The 19,974-nt window shown below is 56.8% G+C and overlaps 3 protein-coding genes across 16 annotated transcripts; 2 read left to right on the plus strand and 1 right to left on the minus strand.

The window, feature by feature from the left end:
• Positions 1-884: 884 nt before the first annotated feature.
• Positions 885-15,383, minus strand: CPXM1 (carboxypeptidase X, M14 family member 1). 12 transcript variants are annotated; one of them, XM_042980778.1, is made up of 17 exons: positions 15,309-15,383; positions 15,007-15,065; positions 12,289-12,665; positions 10,968-11,050; positions 6,033-6,194; positions 5,715-5,824; positions 5,451-5,590; positions 5,258-5,348; positions 4,487-4,637; positions 4,313-4,401; positions 3,829-3,952; positions 3,549-3,745; positions 3,289-3,468; positions 2,907-3,204; positions 2,585-2,724; positions 1,343-1,445; positions 885-1,244 (listed from the first exon to the last, which is right to left on the minus strand). In XM_042980778.1, exons 3-17 carry the CDS (start codon positions 12,297-12,299, stop codon positions 1,003-1,005), a joined length of 2,121 nt encoding a protein of 706 aa, XP_042836712.1. In that variant the 5' UTR covers positions 12,300-12,665; positions 15,007-15,065; positions 15,309-15,383; the 3' UTR covers positions 885-1,002. The 12 variants fall into 12 exon arrangements, with proteins under 12 accessions (XP_042836712.1, XP_042836719.1, XP_042836715.1 ...); XM_042980785.1 differs by lacking the exon at positions 15,007-15,065 and having other exon boundaries at positions 12,289-12,661; XM_042980781.1 differs by lacking the exon at positions 15,007-15,065 and having other exon boundaries at positions 15,309-15,378.
• On the plus strand, positions 14,190-14,959 carry CA3H20orf141 (chromosome A3 C20orf141 homolog). Its single transcript, XM_007073198.3, has 2 exons — positions 14,190-14,609; positions 14,686-14,959. Exons 1-2 carry the CDS (start codon positions 14,347-14,349, stop codon positions 14,924-14,926), a joined length of 504 nt encoding a protein of 167 aa, XP_007073260.1. The 5' UTR covers positions 14,190-14,346; the 3' UTR covers positions 14,927-14,959.
• Positions 14,999-16,136, plus strand: TMEM239 (transmembrane protein 239). 3 transcript variants are annotated; one of them, XM_042980786.1, is made up of 2 exons: positions 14,999-15,085; positions 15,654-16,136. In XM_042980786.1, the coding sequence occupies exon 2, from the start codon at positions 15,665-15,667 to the stop codon at positions 16,121-16,123; it is 459 nt and encodes a 152-aa protein (XP_042836720.1). In that variant the 5' UTR covers positions 14,999-15,085; positions 15,654-15,664; the 3' UTR covers positions 16,124-16,136. The 3 variants fall into 3 exon arrangements, with proteins under 3 accessions (XP_042836720.1, XP_007073324.2, XP_042836721.1); XM_007073262.2 differs by lacking the exon at positions 14,999-15,085 and adding an exon at positions 15,413-15,520; XM_042980787.1 differs by lacking the exon at positions 14,999-15,085 and adding an exon at positions 15,423-15,505 and having other exon boundaries at positions 15,589-16,136.
• Positions 16,137-19,974: the final 3,838 nt, after the last annotated feature.

A 19,974-nucleotide genomic window follows, 5' to 3' on the forward strand; every position in this document is an offset into this window, starting at 1 on the left:
GCCAGCCGGGCACCCCAGTTACAGTTAGATTTTGCCAGTGGATTTTGTAGGTTGGAAATTAGAAAGTGGAAGGAAGGAAGAAATTATTCTGCTTCAGCCTCGAGCCATGACAAGTGATCATGGCAAAGTGGCTGCAAATGGTAAGTGGCCTGATTTTCAGGTAAAACTCCTTTCTCTCTTTTTCTCATCCAGCTCTTCCAAGACCTTTATAAGCCAATGCCCAGTGTTAAATTTTCCTCTGCTTAAAATACCTAAGCGGGCTATTTCCCTCGCAAGACTGACACATAATTTGCCCTTCAGTCTGAAGGAAACGAATCAAATCTTGTCATTTACCAACACCCTCCAAAGAGGGCTGGTGGAGCAAATCCTAATGTCCCCCGCTGTTCTGTCTTCCTCGTCTTGTCTCTCCTTGGAGCTCTCGGTCCATACCCCACACTTCGGCCGCCTCCCATCTAACCTCCGAGAACCTTCCCATCTGTTGCATCCTTGACCTTTTGAGTCCCTGCCGAACTGCGCTGCCATATTTCACACCCACGCATGTAATCCCGTCTGTGCTCCCACAGCATGGCCCGCACCGTGCCAAACTGTCCCCTCTCTTGACGGTGAGCCCCAGGAGGCTGGGAGGGCACTGTTTATCCTTGACGCCTTGCATGCTTGGGTCTGAGCACTGCAATGGTTCCTGCTGCAGAAGCTGATTGATGGAGGAGTTGCTCTGGCAAGCCCTAGGTTCAAGAACCCGGGCGGGATCCTCTTTCCACACCATTTCTCCAGAAGTCATCTGATGAGAGCCTGCCAGCGTGTGTGGACTAGGATCGGGGAGGAGGGGAAGCCGAGGCCTGGCCCAGGGGCGGGACCTGGGACACAGAGACCGCAGGAAGGCTGCCTGAGGTACCAAGTAGCTTTAATGAGCCTCAGCACCTCTCCCCCCACTCCGTCCCTCCCGCTTTCAGTTCTGGACAGGTCCAGCCTGCCCAAGGCTCTGGGGCTGTTCACCTGGAGGTGTTAATTCTTCTGCCCCCTCAGGCGCTCCAGACGCCTCCGAAGGTCTGGGGGCACTTTGGCCCCGGAGGCGAGCAGTTCTCGAAGTCTTTGTTTGGGAGTCTTGGTGAGGTGGAAATTGCAGGGCACTGGGCCCTCTTCAAAGGTGACCCGGCAGCTCCTCGTCACTGAGTGATAGCCCTCAGCACTGGCGGTCACCATATAGTCCCCTGGGGTCAGCAGGCGCCAGTAATCCCCGTCCCATGCTGACAAGAGTGAAGGTCACGATCAGGATCCAGTGATCCTCAGCTTCTGACCCTGCCTGAAGGCCTCCCACACCTCCGCCATCCCTTCCCCGACACACCTGTCGTTACATCGTGGTTAATCCCGTCCACAGAAATGACAGCATCGGCAATCCCGAGTTCTGTGTCCTTGTCCCGCACAACTCCTGCAATGCCCACTCGCACCTGTGCGGGAAAAGGCTATCAAAACCCTTTTCTTTCTGCATGAGGTGTGACCTTCACCTCATTTTCCAGCTCTGTTCACGGCAGACTTGACGATGGCATGTCTATGTTCCTAGGTGGCAATACCCTGGTAAAAGTAACTCCTGATGGGGGCACCTGGGTGGCTCAGTCGGTTAAGCGTCCAATTTCGGCTCAGGTCACATTCTCAGTTCGTGCGTTCGAGCCCCACATCGGGCTCTCTGCTCTCAACACAGAGCCCACTTTGGATCCTCTGTCCCCCTCTCTTTCTGCCTTTCCACTGCTCATGTGCATGCTCTCTCTCTCAAAAATAAATATATGTTTTTAAAAAAAAGCGGGGGTGCCTGGGTGGCTCAGTCGGTTAAGCGTCTGACTTCAGCTCAGGTCACCATCTCGCGGTCCGTGAGTTCAAGCCCTGCGTCGGGCTCTGGGCTGATGGCTCAGAGCCTGGAGCCTGCTTCCGATTCTGTGTCTCCCTCTCTCTCTGTCCCTCCCCCATTCATGCTCTGTCTCTCTCTCTGTCTCAAAAATAAATAAACGTTAAAAAAATAAAATAAAATAAAAATAAAAAAATAATAAAAATAAAATAAAATAAAATAAAATAAAATAAAATAAACTCCTGATGGATAAAATGCATCTGGACTGGGAGAACTACAAACACCTGGTAGGAAGGCTCATCTTTGGGTTTCCCCAAGTTCAGCGACCCTTGACATAGGGCTTGTCATTTTGGAACTTTTGGAAACCATACTCACAGAGCCATCACAAGGGATATAGTTCCTGTGGGATGTGACGCATCTATGCCAGGACACCCCCTGCACTTGAATAATAGGTCTTTTCTGAGAACAGCTCTCCCAAGACAGCTCTGGGACAGCTCCGTGGACCCGGGTCTATACTGCTGTGCGGTCTACACCTCCCGGCTGATGATGTCTGATGCTGCCCTGCCGGCAGACTGTGCTTTCAGTGCTCTAACCCTCCAGGTCAATCTGATACCAAGTGTGACCCAAGGCCTCTGTGAGTCAGCACGTCCGGTCGGACCCTGGAAGGCCCCCCCTGGTGGGAGCTGCAACCCTACACGGACAACAGACCACGGCAGGCCAGGGTCGGGGGGGGGATTCGGATCCAACCTGCTCCAGGTAGGTGAGGAGGGCATCTTTGTTGTTCTCCCACTCCTGGGGCAGCTCGTTCTCGTGAGGAAACTTGTCACAGGACAGCTCCACGGTGACCTCAAAGCAGTTGGTGTGCAGGTAGCTGAAGTCATTCATACCTAGGGTGGCCATGCATACTGGAGCCTAAGTGGGGGAAGGGAGCCCTGCCCGCCTGGTAGCCCTCCTCTGTGAGACACTTCCCGGAGGGATGGTCAACACCGCTGCTCTATGCGGACCGAGCAGACTGTCTCACGGGGACAGGGTTCTGGGGCCAGGGCTAACTCTACCCTGAGGCACATACTCCCGGGGACTGTGTGCCAGTCAGCGCCGTTGATGATGTTGCCGTGCAAGGAGAAGTCTTGGCTGTGGCAGGGTCGGCGGTCTGGGTCCTGCATGGCCCGGTTAGTGCCAGCATAGACGGTGCTGAGCCAGCGGAATACGGCATCATCCGGGGTGGGCGTGAGTTCACGGGCAGCCCACGGGGTCCGGGTCATGTCGAACGGGTAGGACACCACGAGCTCACCCCCGTGGAGGTTGGCGCTCAGCACAAAGGGGATCCGCTCCATCCACTCGATCACTGCCCGCGTTTCGGGAGCCACCTAGACGGGGTCAGGTGGGGTGAGGTGGGAGACAGAGACAAGAGCCCCCCCGACGACCCTCCGCCACTTCCCCAGAATACTCACGGTGGCGTTGGGCAGGGTGTAGTAAGTGGGCAGTGGCAGGTGATGGTTGGGGACGGTGTCAGGCACTAGCCCGTCATCCTCTGCTTCCCACAGCGGTGTGTTGAGGTCAGCAAAATTATGGTTAAGGTCAATGCCCTGCTGGTTCCAGCGGCCCTCTGCCCAGCCTACCAGCTCCGAGCCCTGCCAGGGAAGGGGCCTGTTCAAGCCAAGCAGGCATCAGGGCAGAAGGAGCGGGGTGGCCCTCATGCCAGGCGGCCTACCCGGCGAAAGGCAGTCTCATAACCATCAGGGTTCATGGAGGGCAGCAGGTGAATACGTGTCTCGGTGAGCAGCCGGGTCACGCGCGGGTCCCCTCGCAGGAACTCACGGCACAGGTACTGCATCAGAAGCAGGAGCAACTCCCGCCCCAGGGCCTCATTCCCATGCATGCCGGCCACATAGCGCACCTCAGGCTCTCCTGGGAACACAGGGGCTCCACGTGGGCTCGCGCCCACAACCCTTCCCTGTGCCTACCTCTCCCTGCCCAGAACCTGCCAGTACCCAGCTCATGTTGGCCAGGGTGGTCCGACATTTCCATCACGTACAGCTTCAGGCCCTGGTGGCTCTTCCCAATGCTGTAGATGCGGGTGACGTTGGGGCACTGCTCGTTCACCTGCTTCATCAGCTGGGGGGGGTGGGCAGGGGCAGAGTATAGCACGGCATGGGGCACGGGTGGATTAGACCCAAGGGTCAGACCACATGAGGCCATGGAAGGGCTCACAAAAACCAGCGGTGGCCCATACAGATGGGGCACCATGGCACTGAATAGGACCAGAGCAATAGCAGACCAGAAGGAAGGGTTAGGATGAGGGAAATAACCACAGCAAAGGAAACTGGGGCAGAGTTTAGGGGTCAACGGGCGAGAAGGGTGAGACAGTAGGGGGAGTGGGGACATGAGGACAGTCATAGCAGGTTATGCCCTCATGGGAAGGGGACCTGAGCTAGGCAGCTCCTCCCTCCTGGGTCATAGGAGTTCATGTCTGACCTTCCTCATGGCCTTGTAATTGTGATGCCGGAAGTCCAAAGGATCAGAGGATCCCAGTGCAGGGGCCTTAGGGAATAGGTCGTTAGGATCTGGTGGAGAACGAATTCACGGTCAAGGGGGAGTCCATGGCGGAGGTTTTTACCCTGCTCATCCAGCCCTTGTCCGACTGCCCACCTGAGACAGGGCAGGCCAGGATCTCTGCCCGGAGGCAGGAATCGCCTCCCTGGAGCCAGGTCTGGGGCAGCAGGCGAATGAAGCGGGCCACCTGGGGCTCAGGCAGGAGGTTCAGCACCGGTGTCTCTGGGTCTGAATTGGCAGGAAATACCTGGGGGCATCGAGTCCTTTAATGGGACTGCTCAAACCCCAGCAGCCTGGCCCGGAAGCAGAGAAGGAGCTCAGGCCTCCGAGCTCACCACCAAACCCACCCTGGCGGGCTTGCCTGGAGACCTGCACTCTCTGTCAAACACAGACCACCCGCCCACCCCTCCTACCCCCTGCCAACGGGCCGCTCTAGGCAACCACGCTTTCTGGCTGGGTCGCAGCTTATTAGACCAATATGGCCCCATCGCTCAGGAACAGCCAATCCTAAAGCTGACCGGGCCCCACACTGTAGCCTGGTATAAAAAGAGGTCCGTCAGATGGGAAAGCCAGAGCGGCGGGGAGGTGAGAAGTGGCGCAAGGGTCTGAGGCCCATCGACCAGAAAGGGTGTTCCAGCAGGAAGCTACAGCATGAAGCAGACCCACCCCGTGGAGAAAGTATCTGGGGAGGAGGTAGGCATATTCCAAAGCAGCTTGGCCCCAAGGCTGCCTGGTGGGTGCCACGCATCTTGACAACAACCCCCTTTCTCCTGGGATGCTGAGTGGGCGTCTGTTCCTTGACCTCAGAGGAGCCCCAGCCCAGCCTAGTACCCTACAGTGGGGCCCAGCCCCCATGGGACCACTCACCGCATCCATCCCACTGCTACGGTTCCTGCTCCCCCACCACGTCCGGCTGTCATTGCTGAACTGGACCTTGTATGATGTGACCCAGTCGTACCTGGCAGGAGAGGTCGGGAGAGATCCTCCGTGGCCTCGGGACTCCCACCCCAACCCTCCCGAGTCTACCCGTGACTTCCTGGACTGGGCTAGCCTGCCTCACCTCCAGACAGAGTTCCTGCCCTGTGTGATAATGCCCGAGAAGCGGGTGGGGCGCCTGGCATCCACCTGAAGCCACGGCTCAGCATCCTGAGGCTCAGCACACCAGGCCCCATCATAGAGATCACCATCCTCCAGGCCTGACTGTGGGCACAAGACATGGCCATCAGACCCAGGTGAACAGTATAGGGTGGGCCAGGATGGTGCCTGGAGAGGTGCAGGGAAGAAATTCCTAAGGGTTGCCCTAATTGGACCCAGGACTGCTGACCTGGATGTTGAGCCGTCCCCGGTGTGGTCCAAGACCAAAGGACTGGCTGCTGGATGCCTCGAGCTGGCTATCTGAAACTCGCAGGGACTCCAGACCCAAAGGGGGGCAGCCTGGGGCAGGGACAGAGCAGTGAAACAGGACCAGAGAGAGAGAGAGAGAGAGAGAGAGAGAGTGGTCAGGGCAGGTAGGAAGCCGAGCCTACGCTTGCCCATGTGCTGGGCGAGCTGGGACCATGCCTTTGCCCATGAGGCCAAAGGTGATGTCAGTATGTGGCCCATGGGCTGCAAGTTTGGGCAGGGCCCCCCGGAAGGGCAGTACCTGGTTCCTTCTCCTCTGGGAGGTCAAGGGCTCCCGCAGGGGTGGTGATCACTGGAGGCCCAGTAGTCACCAGTGGTCTGGGTCTAGTTAGCTTCTTTCTTTTCTTTATAATGACCTTTTTCTTCTTGACGAAGCGAATCCGGACGTGCTGTTCTGAGGTCCCTGGGGACCAGGGAGGCACATCAGGGCAGATGGAGTGGTCTGCCAGCCCAAGAAGCATGCAAGCCCATAGCAGCACCCCCACCCCCTACCTCAAGTATCTAAAGACCTTAGCATGGACTTGAAGTCTGACCCCCACCTGCCTCTCCCGGCACGTTCTTGGCTTCTTCTCCTTCTTGACGTGACTACATGTTTGGCCAGCCTCATCGCTGACCCTCCCCAACGGAGAGCTACACCCAGCCACTGGGAACTATTTGGTTGCTCCAAAGAGCTGAGTTTAGTTCTTTATCTCCAAGCCTTTGCCTGGGCTGACCCTCTCCGTCGCACCGTCCCCCACCCCTGATCTCATTGCCTAACTCCCATTCTTTGAATTTCAGCCCAGGAGCCTTCCTCAGCTCCAGACTTAGTCTCATGCTCCAAAGCCTCGGTGCTGCCTTTATCGCTGCATCTGCCCTCTGGGCTGAGATGTTCGGTCCTCAGATTCATGTTTGTCTGGGTGCTCAGGCTTTCCAGGGCTGGCCTGTGTCCTGCTCGCCCTCAGCACAGGGCCTGGAACACGGCAGATGCCACTAGCTCCCCACGCACCCACGCAGGCTCTACAGGTACCTCCAGAACGGGCTGTACATTTTCCTATCTGGTGAACCATGCCTTTCCACATACTGTTTCTTCTTCGCTGCTCTCTCTTTTTGGCTCTTCCTAATTCAGAGATATCCACCCTTCAGGACCCAGTTTCATTTGCCTCCTCTGAGAAGCCCTCCTGGGGGCCATCCCTTTGACTTCCTCCTCTACCTACTCACTTCCGAAAAGTCAGGAAGTCAGGCAGCCTGCCTCTCCCCTTCCCCTGATGGTGCCCCTAGCCTCCAGGCAGCCTCAGCAAAAAGCACTCTCCCAGCCTTGCTCTCCTTCTTTCCTTCCAGCCCCTGCCCTTAAGCTCTCTCTGTCCTAAGTCTGATTCTGCACCATTTAGTCTCGGTGCTTTTGTCTGTGCCTCTTTCTCCCCTTCTGCTGGCTCCGGTCTCAGTTTTCTCATCTGTGAAAAGGGAAGGTTTGGGGCTGAAAGAGGCAACATCCTACTGGCTCCAGTCCCAGGACCGCTGACTTGGTCTGGCCGGGAACTAGGGCTGCTGAGTCAGCAGCCGTAACAAGGGGCAGGGAGGAAGGAAGGGAGGAGAGTGTGTGTGTGTGTGTGTGTGTGTGTGTGTGTGCGCGCGCGCGCGCTGGGGAAGGGTCGGCACACAAGCTCCAGGCAGGGAGTGTGTGAGCGTGAGTGTGTGTGTGCGTACGTGTGTGTGTGTGTGTGTGTGTGTGTGTGTGTGTGTGTGTTGGGGAAGGGTCGGCACACAGTGGATGGGAGAGTAGGGTGACCGACTAGCCCGAGAAGCGGGCCCTCGGTCCGGGCGCTCACCGTTATTCTTCCCCGAGGGCTGCTGTGCCGGGTTGCTACTCGGGGCCAGGGTGGAGACCGGGGCCTTGGTGGTAGCGGGCGGCGCGAGGCCCAGCCCGGAGGCGCCGGGCGTCCCCAGACCCAGATCGACGGCAGGCGCGAAGGTGGCCAAGGCGAGCAGGAGACCCCACATGGCTGAGTCCAAAGGTGCGGATGCGCGGGGCCTGCTGCGGTCGGTGGGTTTGTCTCTTCCTGCCGGGTGCTCGGGAGCCCCCCGCCCCTTCCTGCCGCCGCCGCACGCCCCCTGCGCCTCCGGCCCGCCCACCGCACGCCCGCGGGCCTGGGACCCGGGAGGGGAGGGGTGGGCAGGGCAGAGCCCGGGCGGTGCTCCAGCGACAGACCCCGGAGCGGCCGCCGCGGGTCTCTGCACCCGCCGACCCTGCCCCGCCCCCTCCGGCCGTCCCGAGCTCACCCGCCCGGCTGGTGCGCTGCCCTCTGGGGTTTGTACAGCCCCTCGGCACCCCTGATCCCACTTAATCCTGTGAGGCGCCCGCCCCACAGTGGGCACCTACTTGGCGTCACACACCGTGCCAGGCGCTTTGCACGTGGCCTCTCGATCAAACCTTATTTTACAAACTGGTAAACTGAGGCTCAGAGCGCCCAACTGACTTGGCCAAGGCAGCAAAGCTGAGAACTTTGGGGAGGAAACTGCTACCCGAGAGGGAAATCCACCCAGAATCAGAGGCCCCCTGCCAGGGTGGATGGGACAGAAAGACGGGGGGGGGGGGGGGGAACTAAGGCGCGGGGTGGGGCGGGGGCGGAGCGCGGGTGGGGGGAGGACTAGCCCTCCAGCAATCTTTCCGAAAGACCACTCGAGGGGCCCAACCAGAGGCGGTGCTTCCCACCGCCATCCCCTTCTCCGGCCCCGCCTCTCTTCTCTCTTCCTTCCCCCTGCCCTCCCCTACTCCTTTGCTCACCCGGCTGCCACGTTCTGGGTTTACATAATCCGAGGAGAGGAGCGGGAGCCGATACCCAGCGGGCTGGGGCCGTGGGTGGAGGGGCCGAGGCCTGATGCGCGCGCGTCCGGCCCTCCCTGCTGCCTTCCCCACAGCCACTTCAGTGTCCTCCCGGGGGCCAGCAGCCCGGGGTCTCTTGCTGGCTGGTTGCCCCGGATCCCGGGATTCCAGAGCGCAGGCCCTTTCCCATTCCCGCTCCCCAGCCCCCTCTGATTCCTCCACACCAGATCGCCTCCCAGAAGGAAGGAAATGCGTCCACTGTGCTCCTCTGGGCAGTGTTTTGTCTTTGCAAGGAGCCCGCCAGGGAGATACTGCCATCCCCACCTAAGAAGCGATGTCCAGAGGTGGCCAGGAATCCTCTGGAGTGCGTGCCGCCCTGAGCAAATATTTTTTGCAGGGCCTCTATCTATATAAACACTTTGTATCACCCCCAAACCATTCTGGCGGCCCAGTCTCACATGATCCTTCCCAAGAAATACCCCACTGTACCCCTGGAACTGACCCAGCACCAAGGCAGAAGCAAGTCCTGGAGCGCCTCAAGGCATCTGCCCCAACCCAAGCATTCTGGGTAGAGAGTCCCCAGAACGGGAGTAACTGGGTCAGAGCCCGCACAGCCTCACTTCTGCCTTGGAGCGCCCGCCTGGGAAGCACTGCTGGGTCCCAGGCACCAAAGGGGGATTAGAAAAACTCAAGGAAAGGCGCCAAAGCCAAGGGTTCCTGAGGCACGGGGCTGGCCAGATCAGGGGCAGAAAGACAGTACTATACGCTGAGGCTTCTTTGCCGTGGGAGGTCAGGACAGGCTCCCGTGGAGCTAGAAGTGGGTCTGAACAGGTCCTGAGGGCTGCTCCCTCTTCTTCCAAAGCCCAATCTGGCCACTTCTCTGTCTCCGACCCCAACCTCACCCAAGTTTGATAGACGGGTGTGAGGGGCCACCCAACTAGGACATCTCAGCCTTCTGAGGTTCCCACCCACAGTTAAATCGGGTCAAGTTCTGGGGCATCTGGGTGGTGCAGTGGGTGAAGCGTCAAACTGTTGGTTTGGCTTAGGTCATGACCTCATGGTTAGGGAGTTCGAGCCCTACCTCGAGATTGGTAGTGAATGCTTGGGATTCTCTCTCCCTCTCTCTGCCCCTCCCCCACTGTGTTCTCCCCCTCCCTCTCTCTCTCTCTCTCTCTCTCTCTCTCCCTCCCTGTCTCTCTCCCTCCCTCCCTCCTTCCCTTAAAATTAAAAAAAAAAAATTTGGTCAGTTTGCTCCTGCCTTAAGTCCCTAGGGGTTTCACCGGCCAGGCCCTTATGACAAGGCTCTTCCCTACCCACACCTTTCCCCTCTCATCACCCTGGGCTCCTCTGGCTCATATTCCTCCAGCCACACTGGCATTCTAGCAGTCCCTCCAACACATCAGGCCCATCCAGCCTCAGGGCCTTTGCCCTGGTTCACCAAATTTGCATCCTCATTCTACAGGTTGCTTTTCAGCGTCACCTGTTTCCAAAAGCCTTTGCTGACCATTCTGATGAAAGCAAGCCCCATCCTCCACACCCACTCTATCCTCTCACCCTGTTTTATTATTGTCTTCAAGGCAACTCAACATTTTGAGATTATCTTGTTTTGTTATGTGTTCACTGTGTGGGTCCCCACCCCCCAGCAAAGATAAGCCACACTCCAGAAGAGCTTCTTGTACCCATATGTTCAAAGCTGCACCTCAGGACCTAGAACAGCACCTGGTCCCTAGTCAGTGCTCAAAAAGTATCTGTGTAGGGGCGCCTGAGTGGCTCAGTTGGTTGGCGCCCAACTTCGGCTCAGGTCACGATCTTGCAGTTTGTGGGTTCGAGCCCCGTGTGGGGCTCTGGGCTGACAGCTGGCTCAGAGCCTGGGGGTCTGCTTTGGAATCTGTGTCTCCCTCTCTCTCTGACCCTCCCCTACTCATGCTCTCTCTCTCTCTCTCAAAAATAAATACTAAAAAAAAAGTATCTGTGCATATATTCAAGGTTTAGAGAGACCTTGACCAAGCAGGGCTGAGGGGAGCTGACTCTCCCCAACAGTGCAAGGTTCTGTAGGAAGGAAATGGCAGACCACGAACTGGGGGACATTCCCCCAAAGGGACTGGCTGGATGGGGCATGCTGACCACCCCTGGCTGATCCCTCAGAGGCTCGGATCTGTGGGGTGCTGATACCTATTGTGTCCCCTGTGCCCCCTCATCCTTATTTTCACCTCTTACCCCTTCCCTTTCTGCCCTGTAACAACCTTCAGGGCCCCTTCGTGTCCCTCCATGCCCCCCTGAACCCCTCAGAGCCTTCTATGCTCCTTCATTAGTTCCTCATCACCTCGCATCTGCTCCCAGCTCGGCTGTTGCCTTCGGCCCTTGCCACTTGGGTACCTGGAAGCAGGTTCTGGAGGCGCAGCTCCAAGGTTTGCACTGAGGTGCTCCACTCCTGCCGGCTCCCCAGGGTGGTCAGGTGGCTGGAGGTGGAGAGGAGAGCTGACTTTGGTACTGCACAGGCTTAATTTCACACCCGCCTCTGCTGTATTATTTTGTGTGGGTATCCTTGGACAGTCCCTCGCTCTCTGAGCCTCTGTTTCCTCATCTGTAAAATGGGGACAATAATATCTTAATCTCAGGGTTTTGTGATGAAGCGAGATAATATGCGGTTCCCAGGGGCTCCTAAACTAACCAGATGACCTGAGGGTGGGAGAACAGCTTAATACAGCCCTCTTATTCCCCCATGCATGGATGGAATAAATCAAGAAAAGAAAGGAGGCCATGTGTCTGGCTGCAACAGTAGAGAAGTAGTAGAATCTACTGCCTGCCTGGGCCTCCTAATCTTCTGTCCCTGATGCGGGGGCAGAACTCACTCTGTACTAAGTGCTCTCCCTGTGATGGAGGTGAGCCTTGATGGAGACTGCCCCCCCCCACCATGGCACCTACATGCACTAGGAGGCATCTCCCCACCTACCCGTGCTCTCTCTCTCCCACCACCTCCCCAGCTCTCTCTCTCTCTTTTGTACATCAATGTCTCTGAGAGCCCTCCTTCTCAAAATGTGGCAGAGGACCAACAGGACCGGCATCCCCTGGGAGCTTGTTAGAAATGCAGAATGCCAACCCCAGACCTGCTGCATCAGAATCTGCATTTTAACGAGATCCCCAGAGGAGTCAACCCCAGGAGGCTCATGTGCACATTAAAGGCTGAGAAGCACTAGATGGAGATTTAGAGCACCTCCATCTAAAATGCATGAGATTCACAACTTTCAAGTTGGATGGTGTTTGAGGCTGTCACCGGAAATCCTATCTCAAGCTACAAGAGCACATCCAGGTAACATTTGGAAGTTGGTATTTCGTTCATCCCGGGAGGGTATGTTCCTGACCTCTACAATATGACCCTCCATTAATTTTCTTTATGTTGAACTACATCATTTTGACCAAAATACTACAGAATATAGTTTTAAAGGTAAATCACATTTTAGGTTTGCAATAGAAGACTCTTTTCTATGCTTCTCCATTTCTCCTTGTATTTATCTCTATGCTTCTATTGCTACCTTTTAATTTTTCTAGGTCTAGATGTTATCTGTAGATGCCTGCTATGGAATTAAGGATTTCGCTTTTCCTACCACCTTCCCCCACACATACGTTCAAGGACACTAACACACTTCTTCCATCCTCCCAAAGAGCTAAATCACTGGGATGGATATTCAGGGCTTACCTTGTGGCCATGTAAATATTACTGTTCAACTTTTTGTGTTCCCTGGAGTTAGTGATTACTTTGTTTTATCATCTGCTTGGTTTTCTGGGCACCAATGGATAATTTAATCCCAAAGCAACCAGCGGAACTGAACATTTATTTTTAGCATATCTAAAAATTGCAGATAATCAATCTCATTTTCTTCTGGAGACATCCCTCCTGGAGCATCTTGCTTTTGAGTCCAGGCTGGGTTGTTTGCTTTCTTCACTGGGAAGCACAGCTGACATCCTGAGCCTTTCTCATCATTGCTTTCCTGTACTTAGCCTCATTTCTTTAGTCTCGTATTGTCCTTGCAGTTTAATGCCTGATTTTGCTGAAGCACATCCTCCGGCAGCTTTCTAGGAAAGAGTGTATGCAAGGTCAAATTTTTGAGAACTTGCATGGCTTACAATGTCTTTATTCCCTTCTCGTATGTGATAATCATTTGGACAGATACCTGGGTTTAGGTTGGAAATAATCTTCCCTCAGAATTTTGCAGGCATTGCTTTATTACTCTGGGAAGAACCAAAGCAAGAACCACCAGTGAATGGTCCCAAGGGCCAGCAGCATTGGCTCTATGCACTGTTGAGCCCATCACTTCCAAAGATGTCAAGTCCACCAGGCTTGAGTCTTTGTACAGGGCCCACTGGAGGCAGATATGAGATACGCCACCTGATTCTTTTTTTTTAATGTTTATTTATTTGTTTTAGTGGAGAGAGGGAGAGAGAAGGTGGATACACATGCATGCAAGTGGGGGAGGGGCAGAGAGAGAGAGAGGGAGAGTAAGAATCCCAAGCAGGCTCCACTCTGTCAGCGCAGAACCTGTGGCAGGACTCGATTCCACGACCCGTGAGATCATGACCTGAGCCCATGCAGAGAATCTGGCTGCTTAACCAACTGAGCCACCAACCAGGAGCCCCTGGTGCCTGATTCTTGCTGTCTCCTCTCCTCGGGGCTCTATGGCCACTGTCCCCTTCTTCCCCCACCCCATTCAGTTTTCCTTCAAAGTATGGTATATGCGCAAGGATTCTGTTCCTAGTTATGATCCGCTTGCACTCTTGCCTCTCAAGTCACTAAACCGAGATGCGGTGGAACTTCTGTAACCACCACCCACTTACAGATTATCATGGGAATAGGTTTTGTGTTTTTTTTCAGATGATCAATCTCTTCCTTATCTATCCATTTTCCTTAATTTCATTCTCAGAGGGTAGCTTCAACCTCCAGTTTGGGGGTTCCTATGATGTGGCCCTCTTACATTCACGTTATCTATGCCATTTCTGGAATCCCAGTATCTGGAACACTTCCCACAAACCACAGGGCTGAGAAACAGCCCCCTCCTGCCCCACCCCTTAGCAGTCTGGTGGGAGCCCAGCCCCAGAAAGCCTCAGGGAACTTCCTGGCAGAGCCTATCTCTGCACTCCAGGGTTATCATCCTGAAAATTCCCCCACAGGGGCCCACAGGTATCACCTAGCTCTCAGGGGAGAGAGAGCTGCAGACAAGAAGATTGAATGATTGCCCCTGGACACACAGCTCTGGGAACCCGCAGGAGAAAGAAAGCAGTCCTTCCTCTCATGCTCAGCTGCCCATGTGATGATGGGGTTAGAATGCCTTCCTGGTAACTCAGATCCCCACGGCGGGGGGGGGGGGGGGGGGGGGGGGGGGGGGAGGGGGGGGAACGCCCTAGGGCAGAGAATTCCCAAAGGCAAGGGCAGAGAATTCCCAAAGGCAAGGGGATGAATCTTCATTCTCAGAAATCACTGACTCCCTTCTGGCTAAGCTTATGAGGCCCAAACCAGCAGCAGCCCCCCTCTCTGCCCCAGGGCCCCACCTGGCAATAGGTCACAATGCCCCAGCTGCCCCGTCCCAGAATAGCTGACTGAAACGAGAGGTGAGGAGGGTTTGGTGGGTGGGTGTGTGGGGAGGGGGAGATTCCCACCGAGCTCACCCTTGAGTGTCTGCCAGGGCCCCACTCCCTCCCACACACCCACTCCCCACACTCCCTCCCACATTAGTCCTTCCTGTCACCTCCACCTCCCTCCATGACCCAGCTCTGCTTACCCAGGCCCAAAGCCCTTGCTTATCCTATCCCAGTCCCTCCCAGGGGCCTGGGTGCGGGGGAGGGGTCGTGTAGTCCAGTGGGTCCACGTACGTCCCCCTGGGGCCCTAACCTGGCCCAGCTCCTCGACAGCGTTCTAGGGCTGGGGGCACTGGGGCTGACGATTCGGACGGTCTTTTCCACGGCTGGGCCAGCCTTGCTGCTGCTGCTCCTGGTCAGTTTCCTGGCCTTCGACCTGCTCCACTGGTAAGTGCGCTGCAGCCTGGCAGGCGGCTAAGTGGTCACCTTCTAGAAGCCCAGAGGCCACCTGCTCTCTCCACAGCCCCGCAGACGCCCCCGGGCCACAGCACACACTTCTCACGGGAGGCCGGAGTCAGGGGGCCGGTGAGGGTCCGGGACAGCGGGAGGCTGTCCTCCTACCTCCGGCAGCGGTGGTCCCAGGAAGACTCAGCCCCCACGAAGCCCTGCTGCTGCTGCTTCTGGGCCTGGGGTTGTTCCTGGGAGCGCGCGGTGTGCCCATGGCCCTGCTCGCCCTGGCTTTCTGCCTCCATCCTTGGATCTGAGTGCCCTCCAGAAATACACTGGCCATGCTGCTTCCCAAGTCTCCTTTCCTCCATCCTGGGCTGAGCACACAGGAGCGTACCTCTGAACTCAGGGGACCTCCGGACCCACAATATGGACAGTGGACACCTGGGTCTGAGTCTGAGGACAAGAAATAGAAGGTGAGATGAGGGACAGGGAGCGCAGGACAGGATGTGGCAGCCATTTCCGAGCTTGTGGGTTGGGGTTGGCCATTCTGGCCTCCTCTGTGGTTCCAGAGAATGGGCGTCCAGAAAGACGGACAAGAGAGCAGAGTGGGACTGGATATCAGGTAGCAGGGTAGGAACGGGGATCCCGAGGGGGCTTCCCGCAGGAAAGCCTGGGAATCTACATCTGTGGGCTCACCCCATGCCCCTGCCAGGCTGGAGGGGCCATGGAGAGGCTGCGCAGCGGCTGGCTCCTCTCTTGGCTGGACTCCACCCCCTCCCGGGTCACAATGGGGAACCCCGGGGAGGGGGGGAGGAGGGGGGAGGAATGACAGTGGGGGCTCGACTCTGGCTGCCAGGCGGTCCTGAGCGCTGCAGGAAGCAACATGACTTAGGGGTTTCTGCCCAGAGGTAAGATCCACGCCCCAGCTCAAAGCCCCACCCCACCCACGCTGGTACCCTCCCGACCCCTGGACCCCCACCTGCCTTGAGGTCCCAGGCATCTCCAGGGCTGCTTCTGCAGCTGGCCTGGCCCTCTCCCTAGGTGCACCAACCATGATGCCGCAGCCCCAAGTGGAGACAGATGCCATCGGGGCCGGCGAGGGGCCGCAGCAGGCAGTGCCCTGGTCGGCCTGGGTCACGCGGCAGGGCTGGGTGCGCTGGTGCAGGTGCCACGTACCTCGGAGCTGGGCCCAGTGGTGGACCACGTCGTGCTGGCGGCAACCATTTCAGCGTGTGCTGAGGGGTCTGGAGGGGATCCTCTACCTGCTGCTGTCGCTGATGCTGTGCCACGCGCTCTTCACCACCGGCTCCTACCTGCTGAGCTCCTTGTGGCCTGTCGCGGCCGCAGCGTGGAGCCATCTGCTGCCAGCTGTCCTGCTGCTGGTGCTCAGCGCTCTCCCGGCCCTGCTCTTCACCGCCTCCTTCCTGCTGCTTTTCTCCACGCTGCTGAGCCTCGTGGGCCTTCTCACCTCCATGTCTCACCCAGACTTCGCTCAGGACTCGGACCAATAGAAGGGCAACCCCATCCGCTGCCTGTGTCTGTTGAGCCCTGGCCTAGGGCCTGAGGCCCCGGGGTGGGGGTGGGGGGGCAGTGGCCTCAGCAGGCCCCGGACGACCAGTCCCTAGCGCTGCTCGGGCCATAGGTGATGTTGCTAGAGACCAGAAGGTAGACTGGCCTGACCTCCGGGCACCTCCCTCAAGCCCAGGCTGCAGATACTTGTTGTGGGGCGTCAGGGACTTTGAGAAGAAGGGACAGGGCAGAAGGCTTAGCCAGGGGCTGAGCTGGGCCAAGCCATCTAGAGCTCCCACCAGGGTGGAGTGACACCACCAGGGCTCCCTTAGCAACTGGCAGCATCTTTTTCTTCCAGGTGCTCAGCTGTCTCAGCTGCAGACTCATTGAGAACTTCTAGCTTGGTATTCCTCACACTCACCCCCTCTTTCCACTTCCCCAGGCTCTAGAAAGGGCCCGCGGACAGAAAGCTGGCCGAGAAAGGGCTGGCCAGAACCCCCATGAGACCTCAGTGAACTCACTTCCTAGTCCTTTCTGCCCAGGCACTCCCCACTCCCTAGACCTCCTACCTTCTGCCTCAGTGCACATCTCTAAGCGGGCCAACTAGGGTAGTGAGGATCCCAAAGGGTACCCGCGCTAAGATTCCTAAGGTCTGTTATGGAAAAATGAACAAGAAGTCCCATTTCCCCACTTACACAATGTGTGGCCACGGCCACTTAATTCTTTTGAACCTCAGGGGTGAGTGGGTCTCAACCCTGTCACGGGGCTGGTGTGAGTCAAAGGCAATACCTTGTGTGTGAAGCGCTTCGCAAAGACCGGAAAACTGTAAGATTTTTGCATTGAACTATAAGAAAAATCTGTAGGCTCGAAAGGTCTTCTGACCTCGAAGGTGGTCGAAAGAGCAGGAAGCTTCCCTAGGCCTTCAGAGAAATGCTCTGTCATGGGTACCCTTTTGGCCCTCCGATGGTTAAACGGGGATGGATGGGTGTGGACAAGATGTAAAAGATCGTGTGACATGAAATCTCAAAATGTGCAGATGTTGGACTCTCCTGATTGTGAAATGCTTGGGGCTGGGACTCAGTGCCAGGAGATACTTGGCCAGCTGTGTGAGTCGGGGAGCGAATAGCCCGTGGGTTTCTGAAACTGTCCCAACAAGCTGCTCACAAGTACCAGGCAGATCTTGGAAGGCGGCATCCCTTCATACCCAGCATGTTGGCGGCCATTCATATACCAGCTAACCCTCCAAGCAACATAGTGATCTGTCATTACCATATAAGGCACATGGCAGACAGCTCTAATCACAGCTAAGACCCACCCGCCTGACCCCTACCCAGTCCTCACCCCACTGCATCTCTAAGCCTAAAATTTCTGCTCCTGGAGCCCCAGAACCAAAGTTCCCCTCTCCTATCACCTAAACATTCAGGCCAGTAGGGACCGGCCCCTAGAACACAAGTTTATTTTTGTTAAAACCCATTTGCTGTGGAATTTCATAACCATGAAGGCCACTGGTCAGATGCCTTCAGCGTCCGTGCCTGAAACTCCAGGCACAGTCCTTCCTTCCCGTCTCCTTATGGTTCTCCCTCAAATGTGGTCAGGGTCATCACTTCAGAGCCTTGGGGTCATTCTGATTAAAGGAGAGAGGACATTTTGACCCAGACCAGGCACACTGCAGGGGAGGGGGAGGAAGGATATGGACAGGAACAAGGAGAAAGCCTTCTTCCCTTCCCCACATAAATACATACCTTCTACCCTCCTGCTCTGCTGGTAGAGGATAAAGTGGTAAAGACAGACTGGAGAGCTGATGGGCAATATTTATCAGATCAACACATACCCTGTGACCCAGCAATTCAAAATGAATTCTCACAGAGGCCCTTAGGGCCTTGCTTCTCAAAGCGTGGTCCCACCAGTTCTGGCGGTATAGGTCTCACCTGGAAGCTGGCTAGAAATGCAGTGTCAGGCCCCACCCCAGGCTTGCTGAATCAGAGCCTGCATTTTAAGGAGATCCGGAGTGCTACCCGTGCACACAAATGTTTGAGAAGCATTGCACAAGAAAGGATATGTTTGAGAGTGGTGCAGGAGATGGGAAAGGTAAAATACGGTGGGTGGATGAGCACCGTCGTTAGAAGAGACACCTCTGTGTGTTGATCTTGAAATCCTAGCACTGAGTGAAAAGAAACCTGAGTGAGAAATAATACAATTCTTCTGAGACAAAGTGAAAATGCATGCCCGCAAAACCACCTTTTTTTTTTTTTTTTTTTCTCTCCCTGAGAACGCGTAAAAACATAGGATCGACAGAATGGAATGACCAAGTCTAGGGGCAGGCAAAGGGGAGTGGAATATACAGATAAAAGGGGAAAACGTGAGGGACCTTGCAGAGATGAAAGAAAAATGATAACATGAATTTAATTCCTGGAATTCCTTTAAATGTAGACAAAATCACCCATTTAGAGTTAAAAGACTGAAAATGCAAGCCTGGGGAGAACGAATGTGCTGGAATGAAGGCGTTCTCAAGCCTTTCAGGTTTGGGCCAAACAAGGAGAGCTGCCCCACTGGCCTGAGTGACCCGGATGGTATCTTTGTCTGGCTTCCCCCACTGTCCCCCTGCAGCCTGCTTTGATGGGTGGGGGTGGGGGTGGGGGTGGGGGTGGGGTGGGGGTGGGGACCCAGTAACCGGATGGCCTGACCAGAAAGATAACCAGACCTGGCGGGGCAGGAGGGACGGGAGCGGAGGAGGCGTCAGCCGCGGGGGCGGTGCAGCTAAGAGAGCAGAGAAGGATCCACAGCTGCATACACAGATGGGGGGTCGGCACCCAGGATTCTCCTGGGCCCCAAGTGCAAACTGTAAGAGCGGCCGGGACGCGGAGGGTCCAAGAGGGCGGCATCAAGTCTCAGGAGGCGGGGACACCACTTGAGACCGTTGTCATTGGCCACCCCGGGGACGGTGAGGCATCCCTCGAAGAAGGAGGCGGTGGGGCGCCAGGGGATTTCTAAGGGTCAGCTGCGGGGAACCGAGAGGGGGCGCTCTTCCTCAGATTCAGGGGTGCAGGGTAAAGTGTGTCCTGGCTCGCGGATGCGGGCAGCGGCTATCCTCACCGAGGAGGGAGGAGACCGGCTTCTGCAGGGAGGGGGCGAGGGGGGGGGCGGCCCGCGCCGCTTGGGGAGGTCAGGCCAGGAGCAGGAGCCCGGTGGGGCGCCTGGCGCGGTTCGCTAGGCTCAGGTGCGCGCGATAGGAGCCGGGGTGACGGCTGGAGGGTGTCGGTCGAATCGGGTGCGTTGACCGTGGCGGCAGAGCGGGGCGGGCAACGGCCTGAGGCTGGGAAGGAAACCCTGGGCCAAGCGGGGGATCGGAGGGCTGTGGACACCCCCAAAGGGAATGCGCTGGCCATCCCGGAAAGTCGGCAGCCCCCGGAGTCGCAGCTTGTGGAGGGGGTGGCCGAAGATGCCAGGCGCGCCCCCTAGCGGATACCTGCTCCTCTGGCAGCGAAGAGTAGGGCTTGGTTGGGGTGTGGGGAGGAAGGGAAGGGAGGGGTCTCTCTCACTGGCGGGAACGCTGGCACTGGGGGCGAGGGTAGATCCTGGGACCAGGGAGGGGCATCTTCGGCCCGCTGTCATCGCAGTAAGGGCTTCGTTGACTCCTCACCTCTTTCTCCAAATCTCCAGCCTGGATCCCCCAGCCGGAAATCCAGGGGCGTCAAGCGCAGGGCGCTTGAGAAACCTGGGAAAGGAAGAGTCCAGTCTAGCCGTCTTCAAGGCGTCACGGACTCCCGGGCCAGCCCCAGTCTATTATCCCATCCCTCCTGGGGTGAAGAGCTGTTTTTTGCGAGGTTTTGTCAGGGTCTGGATGCAACCAGTT

This window comes from Panthera tigris, chromosome A3, assembly GCF_018350195.1.
Source record: "Panthera tigris isolate Pti1 chromosome A3, P.tigris_Pti1_mat1.1, whole genome shotgun sequence".
Classification (NCBI taxonomy): Eukaryota; Metazoa; Chordata; class Mammalia; order Carnivora; family Felidae; genus Panthera; species Panthera tigris.